General features: G+C 37.0%; 1 protein-coding gene across 2 annotated transcripts in view; it reads left to right on the top strand.

Moving 5' to 3' along the window:
* The window catches only part of TMPRSS15 (transmembrane serine protease 15), a 135,103-nt gene that overhangs the window by 85,526 nt on the left and 28,409 nt on the right, over positions 1 to 21,168 (top strand). For both annotated transcript variants that reach the window (XM_081572670.1, XM_081572669.1), the window contains 3 exons: positions 3,257 to 3,367; positions 4,911 to 5,043; positions 20,421 to 20,516. In XM_081572670.1, the coding sequence (XP_081428796.1) occupies positions 3,257 to 3,367; positions 4,911 to 5,043; positions 20,421 to 20,516 (340 nt within the window). The remainder of the gene's footprint in view (positions 1 to 3,256; positions 3,368 to 4,910; positions 5,044 to 20,420; positions 20,517 to 21,168) is intronic.

Genomic DNA, 21,168 nt, shown 5'->3' with positions numbered 1-21,168 from the left:
CATGCTGCAAAGAATCAGAATCCAGTTTATGTACATAAAGGGAAATTTTGAAACAATTTATTTGAATTTCTCAGAATTTGTCATTTATTTTCAGTTCAGCAGCAATAGATTATTTTTTCCCATTCAGCATTTTTTTTTATTCCAACAAACTCATCTTATGAAGATAAGATAATTTTTCTATGTTCATTTGGTATAACACTAACAGCCTTGGCTAGAGCAGAAAAATGAACTACAATTTTCAGATATTTGCACATGCTTTCATTCATATTTTTATTTAGTTATTTAAATTTTAGTTCAATGGACACATGCTTTTTGAATTAAATATAGCCTGGCTATACCAGTAAAAGAGTAAAATTATTAATAAATTATCAATGATTAAATTATTGGCATTTCAAACTCATTTTTACCTAATGACTTTAAAAATCTATGAAAACAAAATAATGGGATAGTTTAAAAATAACTAGTGGTGACTAACATTCTGTAAGTATATTAAGATATTTGATTATGGATACAAAATTAGGCTGTCAGCTTTTAAAATAAATATTATATATATTAAAATATAGTTTTAAAATAGAAGATATAAATTCTACACATGTATACCTAGCTTTAAGTATTCCTGCTTTCTAAACTCGATACTGGAAAGATTAAAATATAAAGTCAGTTAAAACATTGAGGCTTGCCTGTAGAATAAGTAGCTGTCTTTGCCCATTTGTTGTCTCACTAATCTGGTTTAGAAATATGTGTTTGTGAAATAAATTGATAATTGCATTTACAAGAACCTTCCTAATAGTATTATACTTGATATATGTAACCTACGCTCAGTGGATAAACATTTGTAGAAGCAACTATCCCAATCACGCCTTTATTTAAAGTATTTTTTATTAAAGTAACTTAAATTTGGGCAGAAAAAATATAGGCTTTATCAAAGTTTAAAATAACAGATACAAATACCTCCAATTATTGCTGTGAGATACCTGGAGGAAAGCATTAGGTAGGATTTCTTGCATTATCTGGAGAAGAAAATAGCACAACCAGCACATAGAAGTTATCAATGAAAAGGATGACCTCTAAGTGTTACTACTTTTACTATTAAGGATAAAATTTATTCTGCATTCGGTGTATTCATATTGGCACAGTAAATACATTCAATTTTTTTAAAAATGATTCTCATAATATACCTAAGACATAAGCAGTATTTATCCCACTTATATCAAAGAAACTGAGTTTCTAAAAGATGAATTTATTTATCAAAGGTCAAAAATAAGTAAAAAGAAAATGTTTAAATTGAAGGTCAAATCAGTCACATGATTCCAGAGCTTATGTTTTAACCTGCACCCAAAATCAAACAAGTAGATTTTATCTTCATAATTCATAGAATTGATTTTTATTTTTCAAGTCAGTAGTTATCATCAGCCAATCAACTGTCTATTTTTTAAATGTATTTTTTGAAATCATACTTTTAGTGATTTCTTCATATTGTGTTTATTACTAATGTTCATGCTGATTTTTGAGGCATATCCACTTATCTAATACAAATTAATTCACTTAACATTTAATGAATATCTACTAATTTCCTACTTTGTTCCAGTCATTTTGTCAAGTCCTAGGCATATAAAAATGAAGAAGCAAGGCATATAGATATTACAGCTAGTAAGTTACAGATTCAATTTAATGAATGGACCCAATGAGAGCATTAATAGAAAAAGCTTTACTTTTACCCATCTTTGTTGTTGCTCAGTTACTCAGTCACGTCCAATCCTTTGTGATCCCTTGAAGCAGCACACCAGTCTTTCTTGTCCTTTTCTATCTCCCAGAGTTTGCTCAAACTCATGTCCACTGAGTCAGTGATATCTTCCAACCATCTCATCCTTTGCCGTCCCCTTCTCCTCCTGCCTTCAATCTTTCCAAGCATCAGGGTCTTTTCCAATGACTTAGCTTTTTGCATCAGGTGGCCAAAGTATTGGAGCTTCAGGATCAGTCCTTCTGATGACTATTCAGGGTTGATTTCCTTTAGGATTGACTGGTTTGATCTCCTTGCTGTGTCCAAGGGACTCTCAAGAGTCTTCTCCAGTACCTCAGTTTGAAAGCATCAGTTCTTCTGCACTCAGCCTTCTTTACGGTCCAGCCTTTCATCTGTACATGACTACTGGAAAAACCATAGCTTTGACTATACAGACATTTGCCAGCAAAATAATGCCTCAGCTTTTTAATACACTGTCTAGGTTTGTCATAGCTTTTCTTCCAAGGAACAAACATCTTTTAATTTCATGGCTGCAGTCACTATCTGCAGTGATTTTGGAGCCCAAGAAAAGCCTCTTCATACCCAACTGCTATTTCCTTTCTCAGAAAATCCAGATTCCATGTGGCCCAATGGAGATTCTAATATCAGGATGTAGCTACTCCTTCCAAGCCACAATCAGAAAACAACTCAAGGGTAGCAAACCCCTCTTTTCCAGTGAGATGAGGGCTCCCCCAGAGCAAAACTCTATAAGAATAAACAAACATTTCCAGGAAACATAGTTATCACTCCCTTTAAACAATGAATATTTCAAGTAGACATCTTTTGCACAACTCAAATTCTGGAAGCAACCACCATATGTACTCTGATCCTCTCTTGCCCAGCCTCTTCATTGTCCTTCTGTTTTTTCATGTCCAAGCACATTCCCAATAACTCCAGCCCTGCTTTCCCCGTTTCCTTTCAAATTACTGCTATTGCAGTTTCCATTTCTTTAGATGACTTTTTCCCACCTGACCATGCTTTCATTAAACTATTTCCAGCTTGGTCCAACTTTGATTCCACCAAAAGACAGCTTCCACATTTCTGTGTAAGAAAGGTTTGGAGGTATCATTTAGATGGTAAAACCAAGAGATCGCTCTATACTTGTGAACATTCCGGTGGTTGTTACTTGTACATTCACATTCATTGGGTTGGAAGAATTTATAAGATTCACAGAGACAGTGTGGGATGGTATGTCCAAAATCTCTCACACGTCACTTGGAACTGCCTTGCCCTCTGCTGCAAAGGAGATGCTTAAGGTTTTGTTCTTATTCTAACTAAACCACGTCTCTAGCTTTGACAGGACTATTGCAAAAGCATTTGGAACATTTGTTTTGTCATGTTCAATATCAAAGTCAGCTTAACCAAGGACTGTGGCAAAGAATGGATGTTTAAAGGGACAGAAACGGGATGGGTACTCCAGAATGGTCTATTTGTCATTTCATTATCCTATACAATACATATTTTTTCCCTCCATAGAACCCTGCAAGGAAGACAATTTTCAGTGTAAGAATGGGGAGTGTATTACGCTGGTGAATCTCTGTGATGGTTTTCCACACTGTAAGGATGGCTCAGATGAAGCACATTGTGGTACGTTTTATTTTTAGGAAAAAACTTGGATCGTCTTAATTTCTACATTTGGATTCTACAAATACAAAAGGAAGAGTATGACTATATTTATTAGGACATATCTTGGCACTTATGGGTTATGATTTCCTGGTGATTTTAGTGCCTCTGCCACCATTCTGGTTACAAGAAATGCTAACACGCGAACTTGTTTCTGTTTAAAGTTGACTACACTTAATACCTTTAAGTCCGCGTGCATTAAGTTGCTTCAGTCATGTATGACTCTGTGTGACCCTATGGACTTCCAAGCTCCTGTGTCCATGTGATTTCCGAGGCGAGAATCCTGGAGTGGGTTGCCATTTGCTTCTCCAGGTGATCTTCCTGACCCACAGATCTAACTCGCACCTCTTAGGTCTCCTGCATTGGCAGGCAGGCTCTTTACCACTAGCGCCACCTGGGAAGCCCAGCTTTAGGTCTAGGACAATGCATTTTCAGGTAAAAAGCATAAAATACCTCAGAAGGACAGCAGCCCATGCCAGCCACTCTAGCCACTGCTTTACTCTTATACTTTGTACCTTGCCTACACACAGAGGCCCCTTCATGCTCATTTATAACTGACTTTCTTAGACTTGTGCTTGCATTCTTGATTCTTCAGTATCTAATTCTCCTCCTGCCTTGAGTCTCCTGTCCAGCCCCTCTCCAGCTCTCTGTTACATTAGGAATAATGACTACTTTTACTCTGTCCTACTTTTATTTCAAAAAAAGAAAAAAAAATATTAAAAGCTATTTATGATGTGCATGTGCTGTAACAGAGTGCTGTAAAATGATCTTAACATAATTGGAATTAACTCTGTTTCACTGAAAACTGAGGCTTGGAGGAGTTAAGTAGTTGCAAAAGATCACACATCTAGTAAGGCTTAGGGCTATGTTTTCAACCCAAATCTGTCTAATTCTATAGGCAATACCTTTATTTTTTTTATCATCAGAAAAAATGATAAACTAACAATCACTTACAGAATTATTGTATGGTATTTGCGGGTAAAACGAGGAGGGGTGATATTTTATCTGTTTGATAAACTAACTCTCTTAGCCCAGTCTCCCATCTAGCCGCTAATGGCCTTAACGCTCTGTCCTAAATGGTTGTAAATTGAAGGGAGGATGACAGAAACCAAACAGCAGAAAAATAAGGTCAAAGAAAATACCTTCTGGAGAGAAAAGTAAGAAAAAAAAATTGTTTAAAGTTGTTCTTGAATTTGTTTTCCTTTTTTTAGTAACTATGCTTACAAGGTAAGCTCTTCAAAATAGCTTTATTTTCTGTTTATGTGCTGTACTGATATGCAATGAACTTACATATCTCTGCTAGTTCCATCTTTATAATCACATGAAAAAGCAAAATTCATACTACCAAACTTACCATTTTCAGCTTAAGACTTCCAGCATGTTCTTAAGAAAAATCATACACTATCAATCTCTAAATGTTAAGAACATCACATGTTTAGCTGAAGAGTCCAACATTTGCTTATTGGCTTGGGTCACAGTGACCCTGTGTATGATCTCATCTTTTTAGTGCGTCTCTTCAATGGCACGACAGACAGCAGTGGTTTGGTGCAGTTCAGGATTCAAAGCATATGGCATGTAGTCTGTGCCGAGAACTGGACAACCCAGATCGCAGATGATGTATGTCAGCTGCTGGGACTCGGGTAAGTAATTCCACTCAGCTCTCAAATTATTCTCAAGCTTTTTTATGGGTTTCAAATTGGGTTTATTAAGAAATTTAAAATTTGCTGAAAGTCATGAATTTAGAAAATACATATGCTCAAAAGGAAGAAAACATAAATCTTGTTTAACCCCATTCTCAAAAAGACAAACACAGTTAACAATCTTTCAAGAAATATTACATATATATGAGTAAACAGAAATAGTATATCATCAGTTCGGTTCAGTTCAGTCACTGAGTTGTGTCCTACTCTGCGACCCCATGAATTGCAGCACGCCAGACCTCCCTGTACATCACCAAGTCCCAGAGTTTACCCAAACCATGTCCATCGAGTCAGGGATGCCATCCAGCCATCTCATCCTCTGTCGTCCCCTTCTCCTCCTGCCCCCAATCCTTCCCAGCATCAGGGTCTCTCCCAATGAGTCAACTCTTCGCATGAGGTGGCCAAAATATTGGAGTTTCAGCTTCAATATCAGTCCTTCCAGTGAACACCCAGGACTGATCTCCTTTAGGATGGACTGGTTGGATCTCCTTGCAGTCCAAGGGACTCTCAAGAGTCTTATCCAACACCAGAGTTCAAAAGGATCAATTCTTCAGCTCTCAGCTTACTTCACACTCCAACTCTCACATTCATACATGACTACTGGAAAAATCATAGCCTTGACTAGATGGACCTTTGTTGGCAAAGTAATGCCTCTGCTTTTTAATATGCTGTCTAGGTTGGTCATAACTTTCCTTCCAAGGAGTAAGTGTCTTTTATTTTCATGGCTGCAATCCCCATCTGCAGTGATTTTGGAGCCCCCCAAAATAAAGTCTGACACTGTTTCCACTGTTTACCCATCTATTTGTCATGAAGTGATGGGACCAGATGCCATGATCTTAGTTTTCTGAATGTTGAGCTTTAAGCCAACTTTTTCACTCTCCTCCTTCACTTGCATCAAGAGGCTTTTTAGTTCTTCTTCACTTTCTGCCATAAGGATGGTGTCATCTGCATATCTGAGGTTACTGATATTTCTCCCGGCAATCTTGATTCCAGCTTGTGCTTCCTCCAGCCCAGAGTTTCTCATGATGTACTCTGCATATAAGTTAAATAAGTAGGGTGACAATATACAGCCTTGACATGCTCCTTTTCCTATTTGGAACCAGTCTGTTGTTCCATGTCCAGTTCTAACTGTTATTTCCTGACCTACATACAGGTTTCTCAAGAGGCAGGTGAGTGGGTCTGGTATTCCCATCTCTCAGAATTTTCCAGAGTTTGCTGTGATCCACACAAAGACATTGGCATAGTCAATAAAGCTGAAATAAATGTTTTTCTGCAACTCTCTTGCTTTTTCAGTGCTCCAGCAGATGTTGGCAATTTGATCTCTGATTCTTCTGCCTTTTCTAAAACCAGCTTGAATATCTGGAAACTCACAGTTCACATATTGTTGAAGCCTGGGATGGAGAATTTTGAGCATTACTTTACTAGCATGTGAGATGAGTGCAATTGTGTGGTAGTTTGAACATTCTTTGGCATTGTCTTTCTTTGGGATTGGGATGAAAACTGACCGTTTCCAGTCCTGTGGCCACTGCTGAGTTTTCCAAATCTGTTGGCATATTGAGTGCAGCACTTTCACAGCATCATCTTTCAGGATTTGAAATAGCTCAACTGGAATTCCATCACCTCCACTAGTTTTGTTCGTAGTGATGCTTTCTAAGGCCCACTTGACTTCACATTCCAGGATGTCTGGCTCTAGGTGAGTGATCACATCATCGTGATTATCTGTGTCATGAAGATCTTTTTTGTACAGTTCTTCTGTTTATTCTTGCCACCTCTTCTCAATACCTCCTGATTCTGTTAGGTCCATACCATTTCTGTCCTTTATCGAGCCCATCTTTGCATGAAATGTTCCCTTGGTATCTCTAATTTTCTTGAAGAGATCTCTAGTCTTTCCCATTTTGTTGTTTTCCTCTATTTCTTTGCATTGATCACTGAGGAAGGCTTTCTTATCTCTTGTTGCTATTCTTTGGAACTCTGCATTCAGATGGGAATATCTTTCCTTTTCTTTTCTCCTTCGCTTTTCACTTCTCTTCTTTTCACATAGTATATCATAATATCATGCAAAATACCATATTATAAGCTGTTTTGTAACCAATTTACACATGAACATTTCTCATGTCATTAAACATTTTCTATATATTGTCTTCTTTAAGAAAAGGAAATATTCCATTTTATGCTCTATTATAATGTATATAACTAATTACATGGGTAATGGAGAGAAGATGCTTTTGCTGTGTCTTCCTGACCCATTCATGACAGTTCTTTTGGAAAATCTGAAGAAGTATTATTGTCATGAGAAAGAAAATGTGCAGAATTGCAAGACTTAATTAAAGTAATAATTCCATATTAATGACTCAAAAAATTACTATCAATTCAGTTCAGTCACTCAGACGTGTCCGACTCTTTGCAACCCCATGGACTGCAGCACACCTGGCTTCCCTGTCCTTCACCATCTCCTCGAGTTTGCTCAAACTCATGTCCACTGAGTCGGTGGGGTGTTGGTCATGGGGAATAATGTTTTTTGATGAAAAATCAACAAAACACTGAAATGGATAGTTGTATATCCTCACTTCAAGTAAAGCACTGGATAAGTGGCACTGACTCCAGATTCCTACTTCAACATTGCTTTTAGTTCAATAGTGAGTCCATGCAGGTGAGGCCCTAGGAAGTTATTTGCTTCCACACAGTTCACTTCAGTCGTTCAGTCATGTCTGACTCTTTGGGACCCTGTGGACTGCAGCACACCAGGTCTCCCTGTCCATCACCAAGTCCCAGAGTTATTCAAACCCGTGTCCACTGAGTCAGTGATGCCATCCAACCATCTCATCCTCTGTTATCCCCTTCTCCTCCTGCCCTCAATCTTTCCCAGCATCAGGGTCTTTTCCAATGAGTCAGATCTTCGCATCAGGTGGCCAGTGTATTGGAGTTTCAGCTTCAATATCAGTCCTTCCAAATAACACCCAGGACTGAACCTCCTTTAGGATGGACTGGTTGGATCTCCTTGCAGTCCAAGGGACTCTCAAAAGTCTTCTCCAACACCACAGTTCAAAAGCATCAATTCTTTGGCGCTCAGCTTTCTTTATAGTCCAACTCTCACATCCATACATGACCACTGGAAAAACCATAGCTTTGACTAGATGGACCTTTGTTGGCAAAGTAATGTCTCTGCTTTTTAACACACTGTCTAGATTGGTCATAACTTTTCTTCCAAGGAGCAAGCGTCTTTTAGTTTCATGGCTGCAATCACCATCTGCAGTGATTTTGGAGCCCCCAAAATAGAGTCTCTCACTGTTTCCATTGTTTCCCCATCTATTTGGCATGAAGTGATGGGAATGGATGCCATAATCTTAGTTTTCTGAACGTTGAGCTTTAAGCCAACTTTTTCACTCTCTTCTTTCACTTTCTTCAAGAGGCTCTTTAGTTCTTTTTGACTTTCTGCCATAAGGGTGATGTCATCTGCATATCTGAGGTTATTGATATTTCTCCCGGCAATCTTGATTCCAGCTTGTGCTTCCTCCAGCCCAGAGTTTCTCACGATGTACTCTGCATATAAGTTAAATAAGCAGGGTGACAATATACAGCCTTGACGTACTTCTTTTCCTATTTGGAACCAGTCTGTTGTTCCATGTCCAGTTCTAACTGTTGCTTCTTGACCTGCATACAGATTTCTCAGGAGGCAGGTGATGTGGTCTGGTATTCCCATCTCTTTAAGAATTTTCCACAGTTGCTTCCACTACTCAATTTGATAGTCATGCTGAGGAGCTGTTTTATAGACTCAGGAACTTAGTACAGTTTAGGCTAAGGAGATTGGCTCCTTGACCTTGTGACCACAATTGATGAATCTAAATGCTCTGGATGATTGGGCTTTTACTGTACAGGAACTTGTGTTCCAGTTTACTGTCTTAGTAAAACTATATGAGTATCAACACAGGTGTTCTTTCCCCTGTGGTGTGTGAACCTTTGCTAAACTGTCTCCTTAAAGAGACAATGTTGAGGTTAAGGTGAAGCCTTTACAAAGATCAAAGTAATCAAGATCTTCTTTGGAAAAAATATTTTTAATGATTTGAGTAAAATATATTGAGTGATAGCATAAAGCTGACTCAAGTGGCATGCAAGTGCATACTGGAAAGGAAACATTTATCTTCATTATTTTTTCAAACAGTTGCTAATATAAATACATTAATTTGATTACTCACAGATTAGAAGTTTATGCATTGGCAATGATAATGTGTCTGATATTTGGATGAATAAGACATAGTTTTTGCTTTAAATGCTTATGTGGTGGAGACAGACACAAAAATAGAGAATTACAATATAATGTGATAAATACAATGTCCTGTAGGAGAACCTCTACTCAATTTGAGCATGTCAGGGAAAACTTTCTAGAAAGTGGCCTGAGCTCTGTAGATGACGGCCAATTCCACATAACTGTATACTATCTATTTACAAGTTTTTCCCTCCAGCCAGATTTTACTCTCTAGTTCACTGACCTCATTTCTAATGAATCACAGTCACAATCACAGACAGGAACATAGAACTAGATATTTTTTAGTGTGTGTAAAGCAAGTAGTACACCCCACTGCCTTCAACACAATGTTTTTCATGAAGGTCAGACACTTGGCTCTCTTCAGAAATGAGTCAGGTAATCTCTGCAAAGACTTTAATCTTTGGACCAGCACTTAACTAGTCTCCCTAGTGCTCTAGTAATTGAAAGAAAGTTACAGCCTTAATGAGAATTTGTCTAGATTGGTGCATGCTAACGAAAGAAAACTTAGTGAGTTTAAAATGATGTGTTTGGTACAGAGGAAAGTAATGTAAGAGTCAATTTATTGAAAAGGCACTGTAGCCTCTCAAGATTATTTACACAGTTAGGGTACAAAATGCAATTCCCCACAGATTCTAGTAAATTATATAAGGCAGATTTCATCAGCTTTCCTATTTTTAATGAAATATTTTCATTCCCCACCATTGATAGCTGCACGAGTAAAAAGAACTTTGAATAACATTTTCATGTCTCTGATCAAAGTATGAAAGAAAACATTTTAGACTGATGTAAGAATAAATGTTAAAGAAATATTGAGTAGTGATTTTTAAAATATTTCCTAGGAAACCACACTACTCTGTTATTAACCCAATAAATGAACGATGCAGTTGATGTGCTCTGTTAAGGCATTAAAATCAAGAAGTCATCAGGTCTGTAAAGCTCTATAAAATTTAGGAAATGCTAACATTTTAAAAATAGAATTAGCTATATGTATCCCCCTGAGGAACTGATATTAATTTTTAAATCCCATCGTAGTCTTGTGCTAGATAACTTCAGTTCAAATATCAAAAACATCAAATTGACCCTCTCATTCTGAAACTCAAAATAAGAAATAGAATTACTTCAATGTTCTTCCATTTCAGAGATGTTTTGAAAATGTTGGGAGGTGAGTGGTAAATATTTTTTTAAATTAACATTTCACATACATAGAGCATAATAATTTCCTGTGTAAGCACTAGAGCAAATTCATATTCACAATTTAGCACTAAAAATAGGTTCATAGAAAATGGAAAATAGAATCTGTGTCTCCCATTAGTTTAAGTAATTGGTAGACAAATAATACTCCTGTTCTTGTACATATTTTCTGTCACTATCCCCAAATTTTCAACTATGAAGGCAAAACCTTAACACAAAAAAGATTAGATATAGGAATTAGTAGAAAAAGGGTAACTGCTACCTCAAATTTAAATGATTTTTTTATTTGCTAAGTTTATACAAAAATAATAAATAATATTTTCTGTTATTTTAAAATTTTAATTTATGAGTTCAACATGAAAGAAAATTTTAATTTTATTCTTAGCTATGTTCCTTGGGTAGAATGGTTGAGGCAGTGGGCTAGTTGGGTAGGAGGAGCTGTGAGCAAGACGGTGAAAAAAAATTTTATTTTAGTTGGTTTAACTGACCAAGCTAAAAAGCTCATCATTTGCCTGAATTGCAATTTGTAGCTCTGATTTTTTTTCCTGTTTTAGAATGAGAAATACATTAATTAAAAATAAGCAAAGAGAAAATAATAGCAAACTATAATAATTTATAACTTCCTAAGATTAATTTGTAATAGGTATGTCATCTCACTAAGATGTAGAAAACACAGTGGTAGGTAATTATATCTGCTATGGGCAGGGGCATGAAAACAAGTATACCATCGAATTGTAATCCAAGAGCTGGATCAGCAGTTCCCAAACCTGGTGATACAATAAAATCACCCAGTCATGCTCCCAGACATTCAGATTCAAGGTGGTCTAGGTCAGCGGTTCCCAGTGTTTCATTTTAAAATCAAATTAGTAACTGAATCACTTTTCTCTACAGCAGAAATTATCCACTATAATTCAATAAAGTAAATTTTAAGAAAGACAAATATTATATGGTATCACTTATATGTGAAAACTAAAAAGATGATACACATGATCATATTTACAAAACAGAAACAGATTCACAAACTCTGAAAACAAACTTACGGTTACCAAAGGGGAAAGGTTGAAGGGAGGGATAAAGTAGGAGTTTGGGATTAACATATACACACTACTATATGTAAAATAAATAATCAACAAGGATGTACAATATATCACAGGGATCTCTACTCAATATTCTGTAATAACCTACATGGCAGGAGAATCTGAAAAAGAATGAGTATACGTGTAAAACTGAATCACTTTGCTGTATATCTGAAACTAACACAGCATTGCGAATCAACTAATCAACTATACCTCAATATAAAATAAAAATTAAACTAAAAAATAAAGTTAAAAAAGAATTAGCAGCATCTGTAACAACCGCCTGGGATGCATGTATACAAATTTATATTCTGGAGCCCCACCTCAGACCCACTCATCTGAAAGTATAGAGCAGAGCCCAACAATCTGTATTTGAATAAGCCCTTAAGGTGATTCTGAGGCTCGCTATAGTTTGAGAATCACTATCAAAGTGTAGTTGTCTTTAACCTTCTTCTATGTGTCATGGACATTTTTGGCAGTCTGGTGGAACTTACCAACCTCTTCTTCAGTTCAGTTCAGTTCAGTCGCTCAGTCATATCCGACTCTGCGATCCCATGAACCGCAGCACGCCAGGCCTCCCTGTCCATTACCAACTCCCTGAGTCCACCCAAACCCATGTCCATTGAGTCGGTGATACCATCCAACCATCTCATCCTCTGTCGTCCCCTTCTTCTCCTGCCCTCAATCTTTCCCAGCATCAGGGTCTTTTCCAATGAGTCAACACTTCGCATGAGATGGCCAAAGTATTGGACTTTCAGCTTCAACATCAGTCCTTCCAATGAACAACCAGGACTGATCTCCTTTAGGAAACCTCTTCTTAGGTGCATATTTTTAAGTTGCAAAAGAGTAAAATGCACATAATTTTGAAGGAAATTCATTTCATTGCAAAAGTTATCAAAGTGTTAAAACTATGATATTATATATTTCTTTTTTAAGAGAGTAAATAAGATATGTTGATGATTCTAATGACTGCTGTGCTATCAAAGATGAGCATAAGTGATACTTTTAGAAGTATGCAGTAAAATATGAAGATATGTGTAATTTGTCTTGATTACAAAATTATAGGTGCTACTAATAATATTGTGGTTAGTCACCTACATTTGTAGCAGAACTAAAGACTGTGTTTCAATTACAAGTTAGTAAAAATAAAGATGTCATTATTTCTCCTCCAACTATAAACTGGCTACATGTTACCATGAATTGCTAGGGGCTCCATAGAACTCAGGCAGGAATTTTGGCTAGAGTAAGAGCCAGAGGTCTTGGTTCTTTCAAGAACACTGGATGATTCTCCTACTACAGGAAAGTAGTCCTGTCATATCAAAAGAAGCCGTGAAATGTTGTATATTTGTTTCAGTAGAAAACATAGAAATTATACAAAACATCTCTGAAGTTTGGCAGTTTTATTTCATCTGGTATTAAAAACAAAGTTAAAAATAATTAAACATTTTTTCTCCTACTAAGAGCATGTGTGCTAACCCTTGTGGACTGTAGCCTGCCAGGCTCCTCTGTCCATGGAATTCTCCAGGCAAGTATTCTGTTGTGGGTTGCCGTGTCCTGCTCCAGGGGATCTTCCCGACACAGGGATCAAACCCTCTTCTCTTACTTCTTACGCATTGACAGGTGTGTTCTTTACTACTAGCCCCACCTCGGAAGCCCAACAGGCAGGTTTAGCTTCCCTATGTGCAGGTCAGCTCTGGCTTAATCCAGGGGATTCCTCACCTTTTCATTCTGACACTAGCCTATTTTAACTTCTCTGGAAAACTTTTTTGCCCTGTAGATCAAAACAAAATTAGAGAGTTTTAAAAGACCACCAAAAGCAGGACATCATTAAAATGTTTTTTTTTTTTAAAGAAAAAAATTCACGGCTAAGATTTCAACAAACACAGGTTGGTATTATTGCTTGTTTGGGAAAAATTCATTCCTGATGTATGCTAATAAGTATTTGAAAACATATTATTGGAAAATAAAGGATTCTTTTATAAGAAATCACTTATTTTTATAAATTCAATTTAGGGATCAAACTCTTTGCTGTCTTTAACTTTTATTCTGACTTAAACTTGAATGGGTATTTTGCAACCCAGAAATTTATGTGGCAAGGAAATTACTGAGAATATAATTATATATATAAAGAGATAAAATTTCTCCTGGTCAATTGTGAATCATTTACCAATAAATTTTCTGTGACTTAGCTGTCTAGTCTGTGAAAGCCTGTTACAGAGTTGGGATTTTTCATTTGGTTTTTGTTGCTGTTTCTGCTTTTTTAATGGAAGGCTTTTTTTCTTCACTTAAAGATTGTTACATAAAAATAACAAATATTATAGTTTTCCCCAAACCAAAATATCTTTCACCATTCCCTTAAATCTTGTTGTTGGGGAGAGGGAGGGCGGCATCTATATTCTAAAATAGAAACAGATAAAGGCCGGAGAAAACTATCATTCCCTTAATGAATAACGAAAGTTTTCTTGTTCATTCTGTTGTTGTTGTTTAGTCAGTCATAAGTCATGTCCAACTCTTTTGTGACGCCACAGACTAGCCCACCAAGGCTCGTCTGACCGTGGGATTTCTCAGGCAAAAATACTGGAGCGGGCTGCCATTTCCTTCTCCAGGGATCTTCTCTTCCCAGGGATGGAACTTGCATTTCCTTCATTGGCAGGCGGGTTCTTTACCACTTAGCCACCAGAGAAACTCCTTGTTCATTCAGCCTCCCTCCTAAAAATTATTTCCGAATGATCAACCTGTAAACAATGTGGTATATTTTTTGAGGTCAAGGACAATTTTGGATTAAATTGATGAAATCAAATGGAATAATATACTCTCTTCCTCCTTTCCTTTAATTACACCTTCCTTTTTCTCTTATTTTCTTTCTTCCTTATTTTTTTGCTTTCATCCTCACTTCCTTATTCCACTCCGGTTTTCATCTCTATTTCCTTCCATTCTCTCTTCTTTTCTTTACACTCTTATCTTTTCAAAAGAAACTGCATTGATTTTTAACAGAGTATAAATGGTAAAGTTAATAGACTAGTAGAGTAAATAAAGTCTAAAGAAAGAAGGAACCAAATCTATACAATATACAGGGTCAGTAAAATTACTAATATATGTGTTTTAGATTTCCTGGAAACCCATGCCAAAAAGAAAACATTAAAAGTTGCATAATTTTAATTACGAGATAAGTTAAATAATACCAGTTCCATAGGAAGACATTTCTTCTGAACCCTCAATTCTAAAGGAAATTTTGCACGTATGACCTTAAAATGTAGTAAGGCATTAAAAAGCATGCACTAAGAAAATCTTATAGTAAACATGGAGGTGTATATTGTATACCTCTTATTCAAAGATAAATAAACTGCAATGACTGAGAAAACAATGTTACAATTGAATCAAGAATATAATACAAAGGATTAAGATCATTTTATCCAAGATGCTGTCCACAGAGGTCCCATCTCCCATGATCGAAGTATCACTTCTCTCAGCCATGTTTTTAGTTTTTGGTAGGAGAGACCAGGAGTTTGTTTCTTTGTAAATACCATTAATATGTAGAGAGTGGCTACCAGACTAACCTTATCAATTTCTCTCTGGCTCTTAATACAGTAGCTTGTACAAAGGGGTAAATGGATCAGGGGAAGGAAATTTTTTCTATTGGTATTTTTTTTTCCTTTTGTGTGTCATGAAATTTTGAGTTGAGATCAGAAAATCTAAAATTAATTAAGCTTACCTGTTTTCTAAGAGCTAACATATGGCTGGGTAACCCTAGGTGAGTTGCTATATATGTGTTAAATGAATAAGCCATTTTAGTTACAATGTGTCCAGTTCAGTCATGGTGTTTATGGACTTGCCCACTTGTCCCCACTCTCCTAGTGGGATGCTTTGCCATCCATTGCCTCAAATTCCTTTCATTCACCATTTCCCTGCCTATTAAAATGCTCTCTCCTACCTTCTGTCCTGCCAAATCAATCCCCCTCTTTCCCTCCAATCGAAAGGGAAGGCCCATTCTTCTCCTAAACCATTTTCAGACTAATCCCATCTGGTTCCATTCATTACTTAAACCTTTTGGGTTGTGAAATGAGCTACAGTGCCTGACTGCAGCATTTGCAACATTTGTTATTATTCTTTGCAGCTTTAGTGAGTGGAAAGCTTAAACATCTCTACCTAAGCTCCAGCTTCAGGGAGGAATTCTTATCACAGCACACACAGTCTAAGGAGGGAGACAAAAGAGAGGAAACCTACAAGGGGCCTGAGAAGAGAGGCAAAAGATTTAATACTGTGCAAGAGGCTTTGGGATAGGCTTCTTTTTCTCTCTAGAATTCCTCTCTGGGTGTATTTTTATACTCCATATATGACTTCAAAAATAATAATAGTGCACTTATATGCTTCTTTTCTTGCAGAGAATAAGGTTCCCCTGAAGCCAGGGGAGCCCTTTGAGGGTGCACAAACGTATAAAAATGGTAATAAAAACTTAGAAATAGGCAGTCAGGAGGCATTACCATGTCATCAAGGTAATGCTATATGGATGCATTTTTATGTGACACCAAACTGCAGATTTCAAACAGTTATGCAAATATGCACAGAGTTATCTAAATCTGCAGAGCTGGGACCTTTTCAGAATTAAAAAGAAATGCAAACTCCAGTTGTAATCTTGACAGAATGCCTCTCTAACAGTGAACAACTAGTTTTCTTGCAAAGAGGAAACTGAGTCAAGGATTACCACAGTTACATGCTTTAATTAAAGAACTGAATACAATATATTCTCAACAGTTCAATTTCTCAGTTCTGAGATTTTGTTTCTATAAACTAAATAGTGACTTAACATATGATTTCCAACCTTTTATTTTGCCTAGAATATTTTAAATGTATCCTTATCATCTCCATCATTTTCTAAAATAAGAAATAGTTTATCATAAACTTCCTCTGCTGCTTATATTTTGTTTACTGTGAATACCAATTGGAAGAGATTGTGTTTGGTTTGAAAAGGTGAGTTCAGCTTGGCAGGGTTTGAAATGCAGATACTCTCTCTCAAATTAAATTCTAACTTTTAATATACAGCACTGATGCCTGGAAATGTTTGTATGAACCACTGGGCTCTAAACACCACCCTTAGGTTGCTGATATCAGTATATACAGTAAATATTTATTATGTGAGTACTTTAGAAGTTTTTTCCAAAATAATGTTTTACCCAGTTGTTTTGAGTAACCCAAAACAATGTACATGCACCATTAACTGCAGTTTTTTTTTTCTCATATAAAGTTTGAGGTTGCAAATTTAGAATACAAGCTTTATGTGTGTCATTTTGTCCACATACATACATAATCTATTTTTCTCAGCCAGCTAGTGAAAACATAACTACGGAACAGTACTTGAGAATCCCAGGTAGAACATTCAGCATTTACTAAATATTCTTTATCCTTAAAGCTTTGCCTCTAGTCTCCCTTTCTTCTAGAAAAGGCTTGTGTTAAAAATGTAACTGAAAATCCCACCACAGTGCAGTGCCAGTAGTAGGTGTGTGATAAACAGATATTAAATTAAAAACTGATTCATAAATAATTTTCAATATTTTTTTCAATTTCACTTTGCTTAGATTTTGCTTTGAATTTCCACAGAAATTAATACATCTCCTCAGGATCTATCTTTAAAAAACAACTAAGCAATAGACTAAAAACAGCCAGAGACAAAGGAAGCCTTAAATCCACAACCTCAATGTATATTTTTAATGAATAACTCTTCTAAATGTTCCCCCATGTAGTCACAAGTGTTGTCAAATGAAAAAACTAAACCAATTTAATAACAAGTTGATGTCCTTTATTCAAGGGGAAGGATTTCCCCCAGTGGCTCAGTGATAACCAATCCGCCTGCAATGCAAGAGACACAAGATACGTGGGTTCAATCCGTGGGTCAGGAAGATCCTCTGGAGAAGGAAATGGCAACCCACCCCAGTATTCTTGCCTGGAGAATCCCATGAACAGAGGAGCCCGGCAGGCTACAGGCCATGGGGTTTCAAAGAGTCAGACATGACTGAGCACACACATACACTTGCATTCAAGAAAAAATAGCCCATGGATTGGAGGGGACAATGTCTCACAATCAGTGGAGCGCTATTACTGAGGGATATGGGGCAAGAATGAGTTTTATAGAATGTTAGAAGAGGCAAGGGAGAAACAGGGTACCACTGGCTAAAAGGCCAAGGCTTTCCTTATAGGCTTACAGGCTACCAGGTCCTATTTTCTAGGGTAAGGTGAGCCAGCTAAGGCAGAAGGTGAAGAAGATCTAAAGAGCCTCTTGGTGAAAGTGAAAGAAAAGAATGAAAAAGTTGGCTTAAAGCTCAACATTCAGAAAACTAAGATCATGGCATCTGGTCCCATCACTTCAAAACAGATAGATGGGGAAACAGTGGAAACAGTGGCTGACTTTATTTTTTGGGCTCCAAAATCACTGCAGATGGTGACTGCAGCCATGGAATTAAAAGATGCTTACTCCTTAGTAGGAAAGTTATGACTAACCTAGATAGCATATTAAAAAGCAGAGACATTACTTTAACAACAAAGGTCCATCTAGTCAAGGCTATGGTTTTTCCAGTGGTCATGTATAGATGTGAGAGTTAGACTATAAAGAAAACTGAGCACAGAAGAATTGATGCTTTTGAACTGTAGTGTTGGAGAAGACTCTTGAGAGTCCCTTGGACTACAAGGAGATCCAACCAGTCCATCCTAAAGGAGATCAGTCCTGGGTGTTCATTGGAAGGACTGATGTTGAAGCTGAAACTCCAATATTTTGGCCACCTGCTGTGAAGAGCTGACTCATTGGAAAAGACCCTGATGCTGGGAAAGATTGAGGGCAGGAGGAGAAGGGGATGACAGAGGATGAGATGGTTGGATGGCATCACCGACTCAATGAACATGGGTTTGGGTGGACTCCAGAAGTTGGGGCTGGACTCCAGAAGTTGGTGATGGACAGGGAGGCCTGGCGTGCTGCAGGCCACGGGGTCGCAAAGAGTCGGACACGACTGAGCCACTGAACTGAACTGAGCCAGCTAAACCTGAGTTGGAGGATTATGACTGGTGTTACATTTTCTTGAGAGTGAAGCACTTCCTGTAAGCTAGGCTGACTTAGATTTAGATTTGTGACATGGACCAGGCCCCTGGGTGAAGTTCATTTTGTGGATCTTGATTTATGAATTAATTTATCAGTGCCTTAAACAGATTGCTTAGGTCCACCCATTTTGTCACAAATGGCAACATTTTATTCTTTTGTATCCATTCCTCTGTTGATGGGCACATAGGTTGCTTCCATAGTTTGGTTATTATAAATAATACTGCTGTGAACACTGAGGTCCATGTATCTTCTTAAGTGAGTGTTTTCCTTTTCTTTGGATGTCTTTATTCCTGTTTTCTTCTCTGAGTTATAACAACTATATTTTATATGTCTTTAAAAAAGATAATTATTTTTCCCACATGAAAGGAATATATTTAACTTTAGCAATAATAGTAATAAGACTCATTTTCCCTTCAGTAAATCCATTTTAGATTTTATTAAAGGACTGGTCATTGATTCGTGTGCTTCAGTTACTTTCATCTGTTTATAAAATGAAAGTGCAAGTGCTAAGTTCTGGGACATTACATAAGAGTTTCATTGTTCCAGCTTTCTGTTCAGTGGATGAAAGCTGCTAGACACTTTCAGTGTCTTTAAGGTATTGTCTGACCTGAAAGAGAGAGGAAGCACCCTCTCCTTAGTTCTTTTCATCTCACTGATCGTAACAGCCGTGAGTCTTCCTTGGAAACTCCTCTGCGTACAGAGGTAGGAAATGTTCAGCATTGACAATCGTCTGGGGAAGACACTGGACCGTCCTTTGAAGAGGCAGTGGGCGGGTAACGATATTCCAAGAGAAGAACTGCATCATCTCCGTGCCAGACAGGAGAGGAGAGCAGGCACCAGGATGTCTCTAGCCTAAAGGCATGGTTTACATGAAGATTGAAATCTAGAATAAATAAGAGGCAGGAAAAAGATTAAAAACAGAAGCTAAAAGTTTCCAGCCTAAGCCTAGGAAAAAGTGGATAATTAAAAGAAATCTTCCATGAAGGCTCACAGTTGACAGAATGACTGTAACCGGCTTTCAAGGATAAGAAAGGCCAGTAACTTAATGTCTTTTGTCACATAGAGGTGTGTAGCCCATTCTGGTTCACTGGTTGACACTCAGAGGTCCAGGCTACATATTCCCTCTTTTAGAACAATCACATAGCTTCTGACTTTAAATTAAGATAGTTATTAACAGGCTTTGCATTGAATAAAATATCAAGAACAAAGCGACAAAAGTAAACACGGAAGATCTCCTTTTTCTACGTTGTTCTTAGACAATGTACATTTCTTAAAAGGTGAATTACACTCAACAGGAAACAAAGTTTAATGAATTATGGTGCAGCAATTCTGTGACGTTGTCATTATAATTGACCATTATGGAAATTGCTGGACAGCATAGAAAAAGTCAAATGACAAACTCAGACACTCAAGTGATGTATGCACTGATCTTAACTCTGTTAAATAATATATATGAGCAGGCAAACAAGAACTAGAAGTATTATGCAAACATTAAAATGACATTTTATGTCATTGTGAGTAATTCTTCTACTGATCTGTACCATCTTTTATACATTGAAACACTTGAAGTTTAATATTAAAATGTTAATCTCTTTGTCAGAAATTTTACAGTTTATTTCAATGTCTACTGCGTTAAATAACTACTAGTTTAATTGATGGTTTTTTGTTTGTGTTTTTATTTTGTTTGTGGGTTTTTTCCTAGGACTGGAAACTCGTCCACGCCAACCTTTTCTACTGGAGGTGGACCGTTTGTAAAATTAAACACAGCACCTAATGGCAGCTTAATACTAACACCAAGGTAGGTTACAAAATGTGTTCTTTGACTAGATGTACATGGACCAAATAATAGATTTCAAAGCCAGTCAGATTTTGAAGCCATCACATACTGGCCATATAATTTTGAAAGGTATTTAACTTTTTGTTAGTCAGGTAATCTCAAACAGTATCTAATTCATCCTATTGGATAACATTACCTAATCCATACATATGGTAAGATGGTCAAATGAAGTATTGTAGTATAACTAAATAGCACACAGAGATTCAAAAAAATCCTTTTATCCCTATTCTTGGATTTAAAAAAAGTAAATCCCATAGAAATAAATTGTGAGAGTTGAGATAAATAGGTATATGTTGATCAGACTAAAAAGAGTGATGCCATTATTTGTCATCAAAAGAGAAGAAAGAAAAAAAACAGTCATGGTATCCTTTTTCCTAGCAAGTGTGTACATGCTAAGTTGCTTCAGTTGTGTCCAACTCTTTGTGATCCTATGGACTGTAGCCTACCAGGTTCCTCTGCCCATGGGATTTTCCAAGCAAGCATACTGGAGTGGATTTCCATGCCCTCCTCCAGGGGATCTTCCCCACCCAGGGATTGAAACCTTGTCTCTGGCATCTCCTGCATCGGCAGGAGAATTCCTTACCAGAGCAACATTGGAAGCCCCTTGCTAGCA

This window comes from Giraffa tippelskirchi, chromosome 2 (genome assembly GCF_054371585.1).
Source record: "Giraffa tippelskirchi isolate mGirTip1 chromosome 2, T2T-mGirTip1v1.2.pri, whole genome shotgun sequence".
In the NCBI taxonomy this organism is placed as follows: domain Eukaryota; kingdom Metazoa; phylum Chordata; class Mammalia; order Artiodactyla; family Giraffidae; genus Giraffa; species Giraffa tippelskirchi.
The sequence above is the reverse complement of the archived record's forward strand: the minus strand, read 5'-3'. Positions and strand labels throughout refer to the sequence as shown.